General features: G+C 40.4%; 1 protein-coding gene across 1 annotated transcript; it reads right to left on the bottom strand.

The window, feature by feature from the left end:
- Nucleotides 1-1,038: 1,038 nt before the first annotated feature.
- Nucleotides 1,039-12,891, bottom strand: SLITRK3 (SLIT and NTRK like family member 3). The gene is made up of 2 exons (XM_019967869.2): nucleotides 12,290-12,891; nucleotides 1,039-7,673 (listed from the first exon to the last, which is right to left on the bottom strand). Exon 2 carries the CDS (start codon nucleotides 7,653-7,655, stop codon nucleotides 4,713-4,715), a length of 2,943 nt encoding a protein of 980 aa, XP_019823428.2. The 5' UTR covers nucleotides 7,656-7,673; nucleotides 12,290-12,891; the 3' UTR covers nucleotides 1,039-4,712.
- Between the last annotated feature and the right edge of the window lie 4,917 nt (nucleotides 12,892-17,808).

The following is a 17,808-nucleotide window of genomic DNA, read 5'->3' as shown; positions in this document are numbered from 1 at the left end:
ATTAGTTTCTTTTCTGTGAGGACTTGACTTAAATCACAGTTTGACTGAGATTTGTCCCCTATGACTTAAATAATAAAATGAAACAAATTGGAAGATAAAAGACTTTTAAATTCAAAGATACTAATTACAGAGTTACTTTTCACATGTGAATATTCCCAAAGTGAAGACTCATAATTTCATCCAGCTTTACTTGGATGGTAGCTAAACAGAAGCAAGGAAAATAAATGCATAAAACTGAAATTATTATACATGAAAGAAAAAGATCCATAATTTACATGTATGTATAATCCAGCATATATAAACTCTATACATGTATATACAATGTATATACATATATAATAGTACTATATTTATATACACACACACATGACTGCCCAATTACACATGTTATTGCTCCTATTTTAAAAGGCATGTAGTATATTTGTTAAGCAGAATACTTATATAGTAAAATTCGTGATAGTTATTTATGTTCTGTTTACCTGAATTTTCACAGTTGAGAATTTTGAGCTAAATATATTAGAAATGCCTAAGCTTAGACTTCCCTGGAGATACAGCGGTTAAGACTGCAGCGGGTACAGGTTCCATCCCTGGTCAGGGAAGTTCCGCATGCCACATGGTGCGGCAAAAAGGAAAAAAAGAAAAAAAAAAATGTCTAAGCTCAAATTCAACTTGCTCAAGTCACTTAAGATGAAGTCTTCTTTTAGTCATTTCCTCTCATATTATCTTAACTCATTACAGTCATATGTCTTATGTTTTGTGGAGTATCTTGTTAATGATTGCTTTGTCATAGCAATTTTACAAAAAAATACAACATTTATTGGCTTAGACAACATAATTGAAAAAGGTTAGCACTGTGTGAGCAATGTATTTATACTAAATGGATCAAAATAATGTGTTACAATAGTCAAAGAAAAGTTATGTTCTGTGATTGCATTACCAAGTTTCATAATTCTAAACACAAGTATTTTTTGTAGATAGTAAGAATTTAAAACTAGGATTCCTAGATAAGGGGGAAAAAAAAAAACTTTTCAACCTCAGTAAGCTTTTTCCTTGTGATCTCTCTTTCTAAACTTTTATTTAAAATATGGTACTCATTATCCTTATATTTTTTAGTATTTTGCAATTAGATGAAACAATACTTTTAAAATTAAAACCTAAAAGTATTCACATAATAATTCTGTATAGAAAAATAATGTGTTAAAACTAGTAGTGAGTCAAACTAACATTTCACTTTCGAGTATTTTCTACTCACCATCTCATAGTTAAAGGGCTAAAACAATACATGTTATTGTCAAATATTGTTATTCTAATTTGTACTAAAACAGCAAAGAAGATAAGAAGATATTAGTCAGATCTGGGACTGCTTCAGTCAAACTGACCATCATTATGAAGTGAATTAATAATCTGTCTTTTAAAAAAAATAATCATTTTACTGCAGCAAAAACATAGAACAAATCCTAATCATAGGACCTATGTTAATGCCCATGGTACTTGAAGAAAACGTTATCTGATATCATAAATTGAAGCTAACTTAACTATTTTTAATGCACAGCTAAAATAAGTGGCCTTGCCCAGGGGATAGAAAACTCCATGGAAGCAAAATATTATCTCTTTAGATACAAAATTTCATTCTCATGTAAATTTATTTTCATTAAATAAATTTATTCCTAATTCAAGGATAAAATTCATACCTATATAAGAAGAGATAGTCTTACTCTCTGTATTTAATGAATAAAATATAAACATTACAGTTATCAAGTTATAATTTGATATGGTTTATGGACACTTTTCAAATGTTGAAAGATCTGGTTTTATTAGGGATTGTACTATAGTCTGACTTGTATAATATGTCATGTTATGATTGTATGCATAGTTGTTAAGGAAATGATGATAATGTTAGAAGTATCTTGCTTTGCACTCTGAGTTTTATTATGCACATGCTTTATGCTAATCATTAAAACATTTGATTAGGAGGAATAGGAACATGGTAAATACCTAGTCTAGAGGGACTTCATAAATCTGATAGTAAGCCACTTAAAGGTTAATACTAACTTTCTGTACCTTAAAAAATAAAATTGTCAGGTAAAGGATGAAGAGATGATTAGAAAGAGCAAGGAAGGTGAGATAACTTAGAAAAAGGTAACTTCTGGGAAAATGAAAAGAAGAAACAAAGAACAACAGCTATGTAATAGTGGATCTGATCCTCTTGCAAAAGATCTGTATTTCAATATTGTATATAGATAAATAGTGAATTATGCCCAAGGGCTTTTCTTTATCTGAACTAATTCCAAAATATACTTCAAATAATGGAGGAGGAAAGTTTTAGATATAATGTACCAAATACAAGGTAGTCCTGAAAAGTTGCGTTTTACATTGATATACTTGTGTTTTTTATTTTATGCATATCTATGTTATTACTCATATATAATTAATCAAGAAATACAAATATGTTATTCTAGACATTCATGGGGCTTTTTTAAGTACCGTGCCTTAGTTTCGTATCAGTTAAGGAGCTTTAGAAGCTACTAGTCTTCTTTTTTATGGAAAAAAAATGTGATGTAAGGCATCAGGGCCTGCAGTGAATTACATTCAAAGCATAATGATAATTTCTACTAAGGGCAACTGGAGGAAACTAGCAGAGAACGCTGGCCTCACTGCACAGCTCTGCAGGTACAGGGTCTATGAATCTCTGGAGCTCTGCTGTCCTCTACTGGCCTGATGAGATAAATGCCTGTCTCAAAGCTCTCTGGTTTCTTTGTATTAGTTCAGTTTCCTTCACAAACAAGATACTGGCACCTTAAAAATACGATTTTCTTTGGTTTCGCTCACATGTAAATGGATAATAACTCAAATTATTGTCAGATTAATTTTGCAACATCATTTTAGTGTCATACAGAAAGATAAACTCATTCAGCATCCTGTCTTAGTTCAAGCATGTTTGGGGTCGGTTGCAGTAAGTGGTTGATAAAAGCAAGAGCTAAAATATAACAATGACAGCTTTCAGAAATAACAGAATGCTGACTGTCAAATTGGCTCCCAGGCCTTATACTTTGATTGGTTGGTGTGTGTGTGTGTGTGTAAGTAATTTTAGTGCATATTTTTTAAAAACTATAGCATTCCTTTAAGCCTTTAACTATCATACGATTCATGGATTCTTGATCAGTGTTTCCTAATTAATCCTGTACTTCTTAGCAATATATTTACAGTTTCTCCCAACTGCATCCTGCCTAGGAAAAATGATACATCATTGGAGTACTAAGTTTGAAACTCATAATTCAAGAGAAAGAAGTGAACTATATATCGATAAATCACATTTTTTTATGTCCCATTTTTATCCTAGTGTGTGGAATGGGTGTCGTGAGTTACAAGATTTATTAACATCACAGTGCATCAAACTTGTTAATAAACTAGCTTTCTGTGTAAGAAGTAAAAGAAAGATTTTAAAAAATGGGAGCACAAAAGGCATGGCATAGCTGGAGTTTAAAGTTCAAGCTTTGTATCCTCTATATATAATGTATTATGTTTTTCAAAAACTTTTTATTAGGAAAGCTATACCAGACGCATAATCACTATACAATGATTAAACATTACCTTTACAATTTATAATCACTGAAATTACAGAATAAATATATGCACATTTCTTTTGAATCTTTGTGTGTGAGAGAGAAAACATTAAAAGTGCTTCCTACAAAGCTGTTAGTGATATATACCCAGTTGCTTTTTTATGTTTTTTTAATATTATATATATATAAGAAAGTGCAGATGTTCTCCAAAAAATCTTGGCATCAGGCTGAAGTGTCACAAAGAAGGTGCTCATCCCTAGGTGAGTGCCTCCAGCTGTTAAACCATCAGGCCTCCACTTCAGTAGGCTCCAGCCTAGAAGATGACTTTTCCAGGGTGGTAGGAGAGATGTTTTGAGCTGTACACTAGAGGAGAAAGGAAGGTGAAGCTATGGAGAGGATAGGAATGGATCAAACCCGAACTAATTAGATTGGGTTGAATGGATGAGGGGTGTGTGTGTGTGTGTGTGTGTGTGTGTGTGTGTGTGTACCTACACCAGAAGGAAGAAACTGCAGGTTTAGGGACCTAACTATGTGCAGGGATTTGTGATGTGCATGTGGGTATGTGTGTGACAGAAAAAACGAGTGGGTGAGAACATTCCAGCAAAGCCCGCCCCCTCCCTCCCCATCTTGCAGTTTCCAGGCATGCAGCAAACTGCATTGTTAATACATGTACAGAATCTGTGCCATGATGGGAAGAGGAACGAAAACCACAAATGGCAATCTGTTTTCCCCCCTCCCTGTCAAAACAAAACTACAACTAAAAAAAAAAAAGTTACTGAAAATAAAAAGACACATTGAATTTTACTTAATTAGGATCAATACAATGATCCCCAATATACCTTATACATGGCACAGTCAAAGTCTCAAGTTTCAGTATAAAAAAATAATGATAACATTTGCTGGCAAAAGTCTGCGAAGGCACTTCATTGATTAATGATCTGTGTATGGCCCTTCCTCCAAATCACATCTGAGTGGGGAGAGCATACATCTGTATTTTCTAGTTATCATGCGGTTTCAGTTCTGTTCAGGGCAGGGAAGTTTGTGAGGATGGAGTTATTGGGACAAGTGTAAAGGGAGCAAGGGATATATTTCTTTTATTTTTCTTTTCTTTTGAAAAAAAAAAAGCACTAATGTATTTTTCTTTTTCTGTTAGAACCTATATGTTGTCTTCTCCAGGACTTCGAGGTAATCCGGCTTGGTTTGAAGTTTGGCCCTTAACTCGAGGTAATCACTTTTTTGGGTTTGGTGGTCTGTGAAGCCCTTTCCAGCCGAGAAGAGAAGGGTTTCTTTGAGCCTGGCGTCCTGCTGTAAGTCTGGGTATTGCATGCCAGGAGGATGGACATGCAGTTCCTTTAATTTGGGCACTGTGCCATAGAGACAGTCCACAAACCCCACCGTACAGGGGGCTGGTTGTGGCCTCTCTCGGTCTAGTAGCATACTGCTGCCACCACAACCTCCGCCCGGAGGAAACAGCACCACCCCGCCATTCTTCTCGTGGTGGCGGAACCCAACCAAGTCTCCCCCAGTTCCCGCAACTACCCCGGAAACCCCACCAACTGCTGAGTGGTGAGGGTGAGGGTGATGATGATTCATGGTCACTATGGTATTGAGCTGGGAGCTGGACACTGCCAGCGCCCACTCCTTTTCTTTTTCTAGCAAGGTCCGGTAGTTGCTGTGGTTCTCCTTGGGTGTCTCAGCAAACTGCTCACTTCCTAGGAGAACCTCCCCCATTCCCGGAGGTTGTGTCACAGGAGCCCCACGTTCTGCACCCCCTGCCTCTGGCCCTGATGAAACAACCACCTCCTCCTCCTCACGAGGCTTGTAGATGGGGTTGTTGCACATCTGAGTAACGGGATGAGGGATGTACTCGTATACATGACCCACAGGAGGGGCCTTCTCTGGGGAAGAAATAGTTGGTCGGCCCCCACCTCCATTTCCACCTCCACCACCTCCACCATCCTCAAAAAGTCGGTGGCATTGCATCTGGATGCCAGTGAGGTCCACGCCTTCCTGCCTCTTGCTTCTAAAGGGCAGCTTCTTCCGGCGCCGTCGGAGGACATAGGCAAAGAGGCCTGCAGCAACAAAGACTGCTGAAAAAAACAGAACCAGCAGGCTGAGAATCAACACAGAAAGTGGCACAGGGCCCCCAGGGGGAGAGAACTCATAAGGTGATGCACTCGTCGGCCCCCCAGCAAGGTGAGCATCTCCAGGCTGAGCGGGGGATGCTCCAGCTGGTGCGATGTGTAGCATCTCTGGGCAGAGAACTTCCAGTTCAATAGTGCGCACGTCACGGTGGGTGAGGTTCTCAGGGCTCCTGCATAGGACATCACCCACCACACTGACTGAGCTGATGGTTTCAATCCACTGTTTGAAGGGAACCAGGTCACAGGTACAGTCCCAAGGATTCTCATTGAGGTCTATCTGGACAATGGCATTCAAGTGTTCTAGGACACCAGCCACAGGAAGATAGAGGAAGTAGTTCTTTCTCAAGTTGAGCCGAGCCAGGGATGTGCCTGCAAAGGCATCTGTTGGCAGGGTCCTCAGCAAGTTATTGTTGAGGAATAGCAGCTTCAAGTTGGGCATGAGGCTGAAGGCTGCAGGCTGGATTTCCCGGATGACGTTGAACTCAAAGTACAAGTAGTGCAAACTCTGTAGGCCTCGAAACATGCCTGGAGTCAGCTTCTCGATATCGTTGCCATTGAGAAAGAGGCTCTTTAGGTTAGGCAGGTTGATGAAGGCCCCATCCTGGACATAAGAAATACGATTGTTCCCCAGATGTAAGAGATCCAAGGAAGAGAAATTCCAAAAATCAGAACGGTATATTTTCTGAATCAGATTGCTACTCAGGTACAATTTCTTGGCATTCAGAGGCCTTGGAAGAAGTTCAGAAATGTTATTAAATCCTCGCTCTTTGCAGTTGACAGTCAAACCAAGGTCATTGATATGCAAATTACAGGTACACCCAGTAGGGCATATAATGGGAATGGGTGGTCTGGTCTGATAAGGAGCAATGGGAGGTTGGTTTGGACCAGGGTATAAAGCTTGAGATGTGGACGGTGGCCTTGGTGTTCGAGGCTGTTTGGTGGGTTTGGGCTGTTTATTTGAGGACTTGTATTCAACAGAAGAAGCAGTAAAATGGACAGAGGACAGCATTGAGGAAGGCTTAGTTGGCCATGCATTCTCCTTGTTTGATGACAAGTGGGGAATCCCCAAACTAGCCTCTACCTCAGAGTCAGACAACAAGGGACAGAGTTCTGTTTTCCTGATTTCTCTCAGGTCCTTTCCATGAAAATGGAAAGGAGTCTCACAGGTGATATCTCCCACCAGGGCAGTGTAAGGAATGCGTTCCAGCCAACTCTTCAGTTGCACGATTTCACATGTACAGTTCCAGGGATTTTCTTCCAGCTGGAGCTCCATCAGGCTTCTGCCAATATGGTCTAGCATTCCTCGGTAAAAAAGAACTTTTAACCTGTTTCCACGCAGGTCCAAGTGGGTTAAGGAGACAGCCTTAAATAAATTTGTTGGAAGCATGGGAATGAGATTATCATTTAAAATCAGAACTCTCAATTTACTTAGATTCCGAAATGCCCCACTCTCAATACGTTTAATTACATTGTAGTCTGCCTGAAGATATTCCAGACTTTCCAAGCCAAGGAAGGTGTCATTTCTGAAGATGTCTAGCTTGTTCTCGTGAAGATACAGTCTCTTTAAAATCTTAAGACCGTTGAAAGCTCCTGTTTGAATGTCCTGCAATGCATTGTTCCCAAGGTTAATGGACACAGCATTATTCAAATGAAGAAAACTGTTGGTGTACAATTTCCTCATTGAATTTCTCTGCAGATACAGTTTAAAAGGTCTTGACCAGAACTCAGTAATCTGACTAATATTTGTAAATCCTTTGCTGTCACAATGTATATGAAAGAGGCTTTCTTTAACTTCACAGTAGCATGGATCAAAACAGGGCTCATCTATTTCCTCTGAGTCCTCTATGAGGGGAATCGGGGTAGTCCATCCTAAAGCAATTGTGCTTAGAAGAATTATCCACAACATCCTCCCTCTGTGAAGCATCTCAGCTATAGAAGGTTTCATCATTCGCGGTTGATTACAAAACTGCAACAGAAATAAAGATGCAGATTTTTAGCTTTTCATCATATACACTACTCTAATTGACTCCTATATGTGGACCTTTTTAAGAGTGATATAAAAACTTTAGTAATTGTTGAACTGACACTCAAAATGACCTATCAACATGCTTAATATGTCCTATATCTTAAAATTAGGAGACTGAAGTATTGTGCCATGTGATGACATTTTCCTGAATCAAGCCATACCTGGGGAAGGGTGTATCATTAAATCAAAAGCATCCTTTGTTGTCTCTTGTAGCAAGCAAGGAAAGTGGCATACAGTGATTCCTCTTAGGGATAGGCAGATTCAGTAATAATGGCAATTATTTGGCTATTACACTTGTTTGCCTGTTAAAACTCTCATTGCTATCAGAGGTGCCTATTATGGATCTGATTGAAACTCTGATGGAAGAAAATGTTCTTTAAACTATGGGTTTCTGTTCATAAAAAGATATGGCATGCCCCAAAGTTATTAGATTAAAGAGTATGATAGATTATGAGCCTTTGGACCAACATCAGATGTTAAGCTGTGTAAGATGATTGGTATCTCAGGAAAACCCAAGATTTCTCTTAAGAAATGAGCACAATATGCTTAATTTTAGTGCATGCCCAGTAACTCACTGTACCCCAACCCCTTTTGCCCAAGCACAGATTATTAACATCTCCTTTAATTACATTATTTCTACATATGTGTATCATTTGGCTGTTTAAATCCTTTAGGCGTGATTAGCCTTTCTAAAGAACAAGCCCATGCAGTTGTCAGAGCTAAAGATAGTGACAGCTAAAGGGTGCTGAGCCTAGGAGTGTCTGTATTAAAACACTTGCAGAGCTTAGTTTGGAATGTATATCTGTTCCATCATGATCAACTGAGGAATCCTGCAAAAAGATGGAATGGCAGGTGATTTGTAGAGGGGGTTTGGGTAAAGGCAAGAAATAGTGGAAACCTGGATTCTTACCTCCTGATAAATGATCACATGAAATACATTTCAGAAAGATATTGCTCTTTTCCAATGAGAAGGAACAAATACAGTGCACTAATCTAATAATTCGGAGCTTTCCTCCATGGATCTCTTGGAGCCTAATATCCATATATGAAAATGCATATATAAATAAATTATAATGATGCAGTTATATTAGATTGCCCTTCTAAGTCACTGAAATATCAATCAAAATTAAATTGTTTTTGATCAATAAAAATAAACCGGAGTTTTTAGTATGTATTTTCTTTCCACACAGATGCATCCATTAAGGAAATATTTTGTCAACCTAACTTAAAACACAATGATACAACTTATAGGGAGAGTGAAAAGAATAAATCTCCACATTCAGCTTGCATATGATGTACACAACTGTACGGAGAGGAGAACCCTTAAGAAAGCAAAGAGAAATTTGCCTCAGGCATGCAGTACTCAATTTTTGGAAACAATTAAATGAAAAAAGAAAGCAGATGAGGCTACACTGCAGTATAAGTCTTCCTTGTACCCCTTTTAAAATATTAAAACCTACTTAAGTTCTTTCTTTTTTACCATTCTTTTTTTTTTTTCTATGTTTTTCCTTGTTTTTGAGGTCCCTGATATTTAGACAAGAAAAGCTCCATATGGCTTTGACTTACCTATTTTGCAGGATTTTTATTTTTTTAAGCATTGATCATCGGGGGAGGGGGGAAGGAAAAAAAAAAGAAGAAGAAGAAGCTTGAGTTTAAGGATTCTTTCTTTCCCTCCCCCTTCCTTCCTTTTGCTGAAGCTGAAGCAAAGGGGGATAGTGGGGGGTGGGGGGAGAGACCACAGAAAAAAAAAAATAAAAGCAAGCTTGAGACGTGCTGGGAATGCAAGGGGCCTTTCAATGGGTTTCTTTAGAATGCAGAACTGCCGCTTGGCACACTCAATAGAGGAGAGAGAAGGGGCTGCTGCAGGCTTCCAGCTTCGCTGCCGCCGCCGCCGCCGCTGCCGCCGCCGTAGCTGCTCTCCCTGGGTACCGGCAGCACATCATTGGGCACTTGGAGGAAGGGCGGGAGGAAGGCAGGGAGGAGGGCAGGCTCAATCACAGTGCAGAATCGCGGACTTCTCTTGCGCTGGCTTTTTTTTTTTTTTTAATATGTGCTGTAACCCTGGATCCGGCTTTCCACGTCACGAAAATGAGCCCCGAGAAGGGGAACGCGCTTACCATGGGGTCGGGCGCGAGCACTAGGAAGCCGTGACTATACAGTTGTGTGGGTGTGAGTGTGTGTGTGTGTTTAAGGGGAGAGAAAAGAAGTGGAGGGGTCAAGATGACAAACTGTCAAAATTTTTTTAAAAAGGAAGAAGAGATCAACCAAAGGGAAACATTCCTTTGGTCGGGACGGGGGAAGGGGTGGTTGGCATTTTTTTTTTTTTTTTTTAATTTTGATTTCTTAATTTAACTGAAGGAAACCATTGCCTGACTAGTTTGCTCCTCTAGTTCCCAAATCTCCGCTCTCTAGTGTAGACAGTTTGAAAAGTAAGACTGTTCTTTAGAATTATCGTTTTCACAGCCCACACTTACTCTCAAAGACGGGGATAAAGGGAAATTCAGGTCTCCAAAGCAGAAGAGCTGAATATAGCTGATTCTGCTTGGGTGTCCTGAGTAAGAGCTCAGGCAGACTAAGCGACTTGGACCGAGTTTCTCCTGCATTTTGCTTCGATTTCTTTGCACCAGGAATCCTTTTGTTGTGCAGCAGTTCAGAGCCTTCGATCTCCCCTGGATTCAACAGCTCTGGCTGCTTCCACCTTCTAAAAACCAGAGACAAGCCAGTGCTCTGGAAGGATACGCAGACCACTTGGATAACAATGACACATTTCACTTCTTCCACCAGGAAAGACCTCGCGGGGATAGGGGGCAGCATTTCAGGGTTTAGATTCTTTTTTTTTTTTTTTCCTTTCATTTATTTGCCCCGCCCCTCCCCCCCAACCCCCTCATATTTCTCCGTGGTATTTTCGGGAAGAGGATGGTAGAGAGTCCTGAGGGTGGGGTTGATTGAGGGAAGACATTTCAGTGAAGAGGAGCCACCAGATCAGAGCTCACAAGGATTCTCTAAGAAGAGTTTTTAAAGCCTCATCTGATGGTTTTACAGTCCTACCTGCTGGGACGAAAATGCACCTTAGTAGGGAAACTGGAGAGAGGCAAGTGTGCAGCAAAGGAGTCTAGTTAGCGACAACTGTGCCTCGGGGATGTCGCCCTCGCCCCCACAACACACATGAATCCTGTCATCATCTCACGGGGAAAGGAAAGGCTTTATGGTCGCTAAAGAACTGGACTTGCCCAAGGGCTCAAAGTTAGCTAGCCCGTAGAGGTGAGTTTTTCTTAAAGCACTTTTTCACGAGACCAAATGTATATGTCATTACCATTCTAAATATATATAAATAATCTAACAGAAAAAAACCGTTACTTAAAAATCAGTCATAGGATAGTTGCATATTTTGCATTAGAAGTGACCGCACCTGTGTCGGACACTCCACAGTGGCTGTCAGAGACTAAGTAAGCAGGAGGGCAGGATTCTCTTAACGTTCCCCAACCTTAACATTCCAGACCCACCCAATCTATCGGTCTCAGCCAAGAAGCTGAGCTCAGAACAGAGCAATCCCGTCTCTTTCACCAGCTGCCCCCCGCCCCAGCCCCCAACACCACCTTCTGTACCCAACGTGCAGAGATGGTGACTATTTCAGGAATCTTATCGGAACCCAAGATGCGATGGAATCGATGGGTAACCGGGAGGCTTCCCTGCGCTCCAGTGACAGTAAATGGCCCTCTCTGCAATCATTCTCTGTTCTGTCTTGAACTACAACCACCACCACCACCACCACCCCACCCCCACATCCCGCTCCAAGTTCTTGATCCGGGACATGTCCTAAAGGGCATTTCACCATTTTCCTTCCCTTTTTCTCGATGCAGGGTATCTAAGAGATAGGAAGAGCTCCAAAAGTTAGGAGATGAAGGGCCCTGGAGTCCGGATTTCGACCGCTTCCTGCTGCGAGCGCCCAGCATCATTTGTTTGTCCACAGGGAGGACAAGAAGCCCTTTCTCCCCACAGTGCCCCCTCCCACCTCCCCCTCCCCTTTGCTGGATCTCCGAGCCCACTAATCTCTCCATATCTAAGATTAAATATTCCAATATGGAAGCAAAATGATCTTCCCTAGAACAAATAATTAAAATGCTGCATCATTCATTTTCTGAAAAGCCCTGATCCTTCCAGAGGTCCTTTTCTAATCTGTCGCCAGGCGAAACGCACAATGGGTCTGTTTAGAAATGGAAAATGATTAAAAAGCTCAAGCCATTTTCCTTCTATCCTTTACAACACGAGCGATCCGCTGGGGGAGGGGCCCTTCGCTCTGCCACCTGGCCTATTTGTTGGAGTTACTTACGATTTACACCCCCAAGAAAAGGGGTCCGAGGGTATTTTAGTTTCCAGTACCACTCTTTCTATCATCGTCCTTACAGCTAAATGATCCGCTTCAAAGATATAACCCTCTAGCACCTGTGAGCGTACAGAAGCCACCGCGGCCAAACTATATGCTCTACAAAGAACATCCTTACACGCGAGAACACTGGTTTCAATTAGGCAAAGTAGGAAAGGATGGCGGCGAGTACCTATCAGTGCAGAGCGCTCTCGATCTCCGAGGTTTACTCCAAGGGGCTTCCCAGCGAGAGGTGCAAACTCTCTGGGAGGCAGAATTATATCCATCATGCAGTAGCCTGCAGTTTCTCCTCCCCAGGCCGCCAACTTTCAGAAAGGCCACCAAATCACGCTTGTAATCCTTTCAAGTGTTTCCACCTTTGAGACTCGCAGGGAAATGGTCGCTGCATACCAATGGGAGAGCCGGGCGCACACCTAGCGCGGCAATGCCGGTGACAGACACTCAGGACCACAGCTCTATATACCCTCGATGGCAGGCAGGCAGCGTGAGTGTCCCAGGACTGAGCTCTTTGATTTCAGATCTCGGTGATCTCGATTCAGCTGTGAGCTCCACGGTCCCCGAGAACCCTGGCTCGGTCTCCGGGTTTTTCTCTCTAGCTTCCTGAAAGGTTGTCACTCAAAGCGCAATCCCTTCCCGAGGCCTCCTTCCCTAAAGGGAGCTGGGATTAGACCTTGCCTTCTCCCGGTGTCTTTGCTCTTGACCCTTTGGGTAGGTGGAAGTGGGGGTGGGTGCTGTGTAGATGAGAGAAGAAGAGGTGGGGTGGAGTGGGAAGCAGGCTGGAAGGGGGTGTCCAGATCCCAGATCCCAGCATTGGCCAGACAGCGAAGGTGGGGGCGGGGGGAGGAGGAGAGAAAAAGAGAGACGGGATACAAATACAACAGTATGGCTGAACACTCCAAATTCGACTTGAATTTGGGGGATCTCGGGTAAAACACCAAGGTGAAGCGATCCGGTTGGCAGAAAGTGAGCCCCCTGACAGCTCACCATTCAAGCGTCCTCACTTCTGGAGCAGGAGAGGGTGGGGGGCGGGGAAGGGGACCGCGGAATGCTTCAGGCCAAGGAGACGCTCTCGGCGGCAGCCTCATTTAAGACTGACCTGCTTTAAAAGTGCCACTTTAATGGCCTAGGAAATAACTAAAATCGGATTACACGTTACTTACCAACGTCTGCACCCAAACTGGGAGCACCAGGTCGGGTGTTAGGAGACAATATACCGAACGCCAGGCTGGAACCCGAATGCAAATCCATCAGCCGCCCCCAAATCGCTCATGGAGGGAGCGCCGCTCGGGAGCCCCCAGATCAGCCCATCACCGGAGCCTCCGCCAGCTTGTCCCCCCAGCACCCCCGGCCCCTCCTCTGCTCCAACTGTGTAAATCAGCCGCCGCAGTCCTTTCGCTGTGCATCGCAGGCAAATCCCTGCTTAGGAAGCAAGGAAGCAAGTGATATTCATATTCTCTCTCTCTCTCTCCTCTTTTGATCGGTCACAATCTGGCAGCTCTACAAAGAAAAACCCTGTAAATTTGACTAACAAGAAGTTAGCATTCTGTATCTCTGGATTGATTTTAACTTTTATTTGCAAATGAGAGATGGTTGTTTGGAAAATTACAGCCCAGGCCTGAGGGGGTGGGGGTGATCAAATTAAGCGCATCTGACCTGTCTCGGTGGGCGGTATCGCTAAACGCCTCCTAGAAGCAGTTTTCAAGTTATTTGCAGTAGACCTCCACCTTCATGATACATAAGTGACAATTTGAGAGTACGTGTATTTGCTCATCTGTTTACACCTGCTAAGAAGGAAGAAAATAAGATTGTAGAGTGAAGGAAGGTGGGGAAATTTAACGGAGATATGCTGGATAGAGACAAATTAAGGACACTTGAACAATTGTTGCACCTATGTGAAAGTATTATTGCAACATTATATACCCACTGAAGGCGACCATTACCCCCACTGAAGTCATACTAAAGCAGTCACTTAATGCTCCATTCAATCTGCAGTGTAAACCAACGCAGTTCTTCTTAATAGATCCCGTTCATCAGAGACTTGTGTTGGTAGAGAGGGCAGTCTTCCACTAGCTACCAAACTGAATAGGACAGAGTCTGCAGAATCATCTCTGTATCTCTTACCATTCCTTCCTGAAGTGAATGCAATAAATTGTCCAAGACAAGAGAAGTTGTGTAGCTATTACAATTGTAGATGTAACGTGAACTCACCCTATTTTCAAAAGCTTTCAAAGGAACTCTAACTCAACCCTTACTAAGAGACAGTGCTTTTATATATGAAAATCTCTGAGGAGCAGGTCTCAAGATACGATTTTAGCCTTTATTTAATGGATTCTATTTTCTGTGTTATATCATTGTTACTCTTTATTATATGCATATGAGAAGTCTAGTGTCCATATTACCTTCATTAAAAAATGACAAGGATGAAACTGGTTATATTGAAAAACTAGAGGCCTGTGAATTTTTTTGATCAAATATATGCCAAAGTCAGTATACTAACTGTATCAGTTATGTATAGAGTGTGAATACATATTGTTTTTTAAAAAAATAATTGCAATGTTCCAATTTGTTTTCCAAAATACTGTTTCCTTTAAAACTATTTAGATTAACAAGATATCTATAGGAACCAAGAAAGTGATAAAAGAGTACCATGATATCAAAACTTATTCCTGTAAATGTAGCTTTGCATATCTACTGGCATGAATTCCAAACATTTCCTCAGTATTTTCTTAGGTAATAAATACTTCCATATGAATTTTACATAAGTGAAAACATGGATATGAAAAGAACATTTATCTCAGGTTTCACAATCATTAAGTCTTTAAGTTCAGTTTTGAAGAGCTATATCCAGGAAAGGTTGCAAAAAAGATCCATACCTATAACAAATCAGTCTGATTTAGAGGAAACCAAGCTACATCAGTAAGCTGATGAGTCATAGACATGTTTCTGGCCTTTTCAGGTGGTTGCTCAATTTGAGGAGAATCACTCCTGAGTACACCATATTCTATGTGGGCAGGTGTGAAATCACATACACACCCCTGAGCTTTAGGACTGGAGGATATTAGAGTAACCCTGAAAGCCGTCAGGCAACATCATTTCTAAAGCAGCTGAATCTCTTTAACTTTTGAAAAAAATTTTTTGCATTTTATTTGATTTTCAAAGTTATTTGTTGATGAGAGGACCCTGAACATGTTAATACTGAGCAGATTTTGGTATGGCTTGAGGGTACTGGAGAGCTACATAAGACTGAATAGAGAAGGCAGATTGTTAGTGTTGAGTACTTCCAACACAAATATTTCAGGCTATAAAAATGTTGTGGAGAAGGCAATGGCAACCTACTCCACTATTCTTGCCTGGAGAATCCTGTGGACAGAGGAGCCTGGTGGGCTGCTGTCCATAGGGTCGCACAGAGTCGGACACGACTGAAGCGTCTTAGCATGCATTCATGCATTGGAGAAGGAAATGGCAACCCACTCCAGTATTCTTGCCTGGAGAATACACATGGATGGAGGAGCCTGGTGGGCTGCCGTCTATGGGGTCACACAGACTCAGACACGACTGAAGCAACTTAGCAGCAGCAGCAGGGTAGTAAATTTCATGGGCCTTGGAGTGATTCTGTATTGTGAGTTTTAGTGGATTCTGTGAAGGCAATTATATGTCCATGCTTGTGTGTGCTTAATTGCCCAGTTATGTCAGACTCTTTGCTACCCGTTGGGCTGTAGCCTTCCAGGCTCGTCTGTCCATGGGGTTTTTCAGGCAAGAGTACTAGAGTGGGTTGTCATTTCCTTCTCCAGGGGATCTTCTCAACTCAGAGATCAAATCCGTGTCTCCTGTTTCACCTACACTGCAGATTCTTTACCTGCTGAGCCATTGGGAAAACCTTTTATATGTCCATAGTTTTATTTTGTGTGCTAAGTCTCTTCAGTCATGTCTAGCTCTGTGCAACCCTATGGACTGTAGCCCAGCAGACACCTCTGTCCATGGGATTCTCCAGGTGAGAATACTGGAGTGGGTTGCCATTCCTGTCTTCAGGAGGGTCTCCCTGACCCAGGGATCCAAATTTCATCTCTTACATCTCCTGCATTGGCAGGTGGATTCTTTACCACTAGCGCCACCTGAGAAGTCCTTAGTTTTGTTTTAATTACAATTAAATTTACATTGTGAAAGGGAGAACTCTTATGAAAAAAACTGTTCTTTATTAAAAATGCATAAAGGATAAAGGGAAAATGTAGCCATAACATACAAAATATAGTTTTCAGTTCAGTAAAAATTAAATGTTTATAATGCTGATTGACATATATTTTTAGTTACAAAGACTTTATAATGCTTCACAAGGTTCCTTTTTACTACTGTGCCATTTTCCAGAGAAAGACAAGGGTATTAAAATGCATAAAGGAGGCACATTTCTTTTGTCTAATATATATTTTACTTACTCTGATTTAAATGATATAAATACATCTTTTGAAAGATTTAAAACTAATTGAAATATCACTAGAGATTTTGTTGTATAATGGAACATTCACCCAAGAAAGTTCCAAACTGTAGCAATTTATGATTTTATATAGCATATCTAAATTATCTAAGTATTGTATTCATTTGTTTTCAACTATTGCATAAGCATTGTGAACCCTATTTCTTTCTTTTATTTATTTGTGCATTCCAAATAATTTTCAGGCCAATAAGCCATGTATTTAATAATTATAAAAATGTTAATTGTAGCCTCATTTCATCAACTTTTTAGATCATTGTTGAAACAATTGAAAATACAATTACTTACACAAGTTTTAAAATGGAAATTTAGCCTGCCAAAAATAAATAGGCAAATAAAAGTATGAGGAAACAGAAATTAAATATTTTTAGTTTTGTTTTGTTTTTGAGCTTATTGGTATTTATTGAGAGAATTCAAAGGCTTGATTAATTGATACTGAGATTATGTTTTACATAAATATTTATTAGAAAGATATAGATCTTTCTAAACCTCCGTAAGAAACATGCTTGTACCATTTTGTATCATGTAGAAAAAGCTCAAGAGCACTCATAACTTTGTTCAAAAGCATCTTGTAAAATTTAGTTAATCAACTTAGATTTGTAATGTTAGCTGCACTTTCATTATAACTAACAAGCCGTAAGTATGGGGTAGGTCCAAGATATTCAATTAGACAGTGATCTTTTCTATCCTGTTTCACTGAAACATTTACATACATTTTATAGGCATCCATCAAATGAAATCTCAGTTTATTTTTGAAGTAAACACATCTTTCTCAAAGAAAAACTATTTTAGGATTCCTAGAGTAAATCTTTCAATATGAACATATTTCCAGATTTTTATTTGTAATTTGGATCAAGCTTAGAAAGTTGTTTCTTTTATAAAAGATTTTCTAAATTTATTTGGAATTAACAGATTATAGGTGTTAAGATTAAATTTACTAAGAGACAAAAAAAAAATCCTTAAGAGATCAAATTAGGAGCAAATATATTTTTTGAAATGAATTAAACTGTTGAATAATACACCAGGAAGTAAGTAATCTGTATTATATGTAATGGAAAAATGTAAACCATGTAAGTTTTATCAGTGAAAGAAGTGTTTTCAAAAAATATATGATGAGAGAAGAGCATAAGAGTAATTGTATAACATAATAGAACCTCAGAATTAAGTGGGACTTGAAAGTTTATCTTGTTTGATCAACTATGTGA

This window comes from Bos indicus, chromosome 1, assembly GCF_029378745.1.
Source record: "Bos indicus isolate NIAB-ARS_2022 breed Sahiwal x Tharparkar chromosome 1, NIAB-ARS_B.indTharparkar_mat_pri_1.0, whole genome shotgun sequence".
Taxonomy (NCBI): domain Eukaryota; kingdom Metazoa; phylum Chordata; class Mammalia; order Artiodactyla; family Bovidae; genus Bos; species Bos indicus.
This window is presented reverse-complemented; position numbering and strand designations above follow the sequence as displayed.